General features: G+C 36.2%; 1 protein-coding gene across 1 annotated transcript; it reads left to right on the top strand.

Moving 5' to 3' along the window:
• Positions 1–1,066: 1,066 nt before the first annotated feature.
• On the top strand, positions 1,067–1,695 carry LOC113380542. The gene is made up of 3 exons (XM_026619738.1): positions 1,067–1,173; positions 1,269–1,513; positions 1,582–1,695. Exons 2-3 carry the CDS (start codon positions 1,301–1,303, stop codon positions 1,693–1,695), a joined length of 327 nt encoding a protein of 108 aa, XP_026475523.1. The 5' UTR covers positions 1,067–1,173; positions 1,269–1,300.
• The last annotated feature ends 203 nt before the right edge of the window (positions 1,696–1,898 follow it).

Here is a 1,898-nt window from a genome sequence, read left to right as displayed (position 1 = left end):
GCACATGATTGGTGACTCAGATATGCCGCATTATTATTAGAAATAAATAAAAATTGCGATTATAAGAAGCAATAACCATCTTTAACAAGCACATAAGTTTGAATAAAACCTGTCAAAATACGAAATAAAACCTGTCAAACGCCATCTTGTTTGGAATCCTTGTTTGCACTTTTTCGCCACCCCGAGAAGTCATGGCGTTTTCACTGACATTTTTATGAGCTTGCCCGTTCCCTACTTCACAGCATTTTTATACACAAATACATGCGCAGCCGCATAATGAGCGCCTGTCATCGCTACTGTCTGTTGATACTCCTCGCTCTTCGAGTCTTCGATCTTTTAAATTTTCAGCTCCTTCCCAGACAGCACAAGACATGCCAGGGAATGTCCCACTTGTCCTCACAATCTCCCAATATCGCGATATCCTATGAATATCCTATGAATATGCAACGGGACGTCTCAAAACCAAAGGACTCGAGCAGGTATAGCGCACGGGTTCACGAACATGTCGCTCTCGTACGCGCACGGCTTGAGACCTCTAAACGTATATGTTTGTCCCTTTCTCTTCGCCGTCGCGTCGCTTGGCGTCATCAATTAAGCTACTGACGCTATATGTCGAATTCTTTTAATAGTTGTTGCGTAATTGAGTATTATTAGTGAAAATTTCATTTGTTCTGTTTAAATATATATGTGGTGTTATTAATAAATAATATTGAAAATCCAAATGCTCTAAACTTGATTAATAATAGTGGAAATTGCATGTGTTTTATATAATTAATGTATATTTGAGTGTGTAATAAATAATTTATATCATACTTGAAAAAAATAAATTTACATTTTTATCAGTTTAGTTCTCTATCTAAGAGTTATAATTTGAGTTCACACTAAAATATATAGTATTTTAAAACTTCTAATATAATATGGCGCCAAAAAAAAAGTATTCAAAAGTGTTAAATTTATTTCAAAGAGGCAGTTTCAAAGGCGTGTGAATTACTATGTAAAGGCTAATATCCAGGCAACAGCTATTACTGATTCTGCAAATCTACAGAAAAGTTGCACAAGAATAAATATATGTGCAGAACAGCCAATTGAAAACATGAATAATGATTTGGAGACATTGATTACTTCTCCAGAAAAAAAGCTGCAGACAAATTGGACGGAACAGAGATAATAATTGTACGTAAAGCTTTTTGTATACTGCATGGTATTTGAAATATTATGTTACTAGTACAAATATATATTTTATAATGCTGGCATTTCTACCCTGCTAGATTCAATTGGCGAGGAAATTTTCATCAGGGAGATGACTAAAGTTCGATTAACCATGGAGGGCCTTGAGGAGCAAGTGAAGGAAATGATGTTGAGAATGGATTCCTTCCAGTCTCCTAAGGCTGTCATGAGTAGTGACATGGGCCAAATCAAGGAAATTTTAAACAAGTTTCCTCTGTGCTCAATGGACGAACTTCGAGAAGTGGAGGATAGTCTAAGAAACAACAAGGATGTGAAAACACAACTGGTAATCACAAGTTCACCCAAATTTATGTTTATTAGTTAGCTTTATTATAAACTAGTCTTTATTTTTAGATTTTGTATTTGGCTAGGACAGGTGGAAAATGTGCTAAATCTGTCACAGTACAATTGATTAAATTGATATTTGATGATGGCCTGGCTAGGAGAGTTCAGCTGGGCAGGGGGTAAAGGAAAGCACAAGTAGTGATGGGCGTTGAATCAACGAACGGTTATTTTCAACCGTTTCTTCTTCGTTAACTAACTAACCGTTTCGTCGCAACGAAATAACTAGTTGAAAATCAACTAGTTTCGAAACAGTTGAAAACATGGCGGCCAGTTAGTTATTCAACGATATAGGAGTTCGTTCGTTTTCGAAAACGAACGTTAGCAGG

The sequence above is a fragment of the Ctenocephalides felis genome, unplaced genomic scaffold, assembly GCF_003426905.1.
Source record: "Ctenocephalides felis isolate EL2017-DRISC unplaced genomic scaffold, ASM342690v1 CF-g0.4_SCAFFOLD_02202, whole genome shotgun sequence".
Classification (NCBI taxonomy): domain Eukaryota; kingdom Metazoa; phylum Arthropoda; class Insecta; order Siphonaptera; family Pulicidae; genus Ctenocephalides; species Ctenocephalides felis.
The sequence above is the reverse complement of the archived record's forward strand: the minus strand, read 5'-3'. Positions and strand labels throughout refer to the sequence as shown.

Excerpts from the sequence above, each read along its gene's own strand:
- LOC113380542 (XM_026619738.1), top strand. The coding sequence starts at position 1,301 with ATGACTAAAGTTCGATTAACCATGGAGGGCCTTGAGGAGCAAGTGAAG. Across the intron at positions 1,514-1,581 it reads AGGATGTGAAAACACAACTG|ATTTTGTATTTGGCTAGGAC; the intron begins GTAATCACAAGT and ends CTTTATTTTTAG.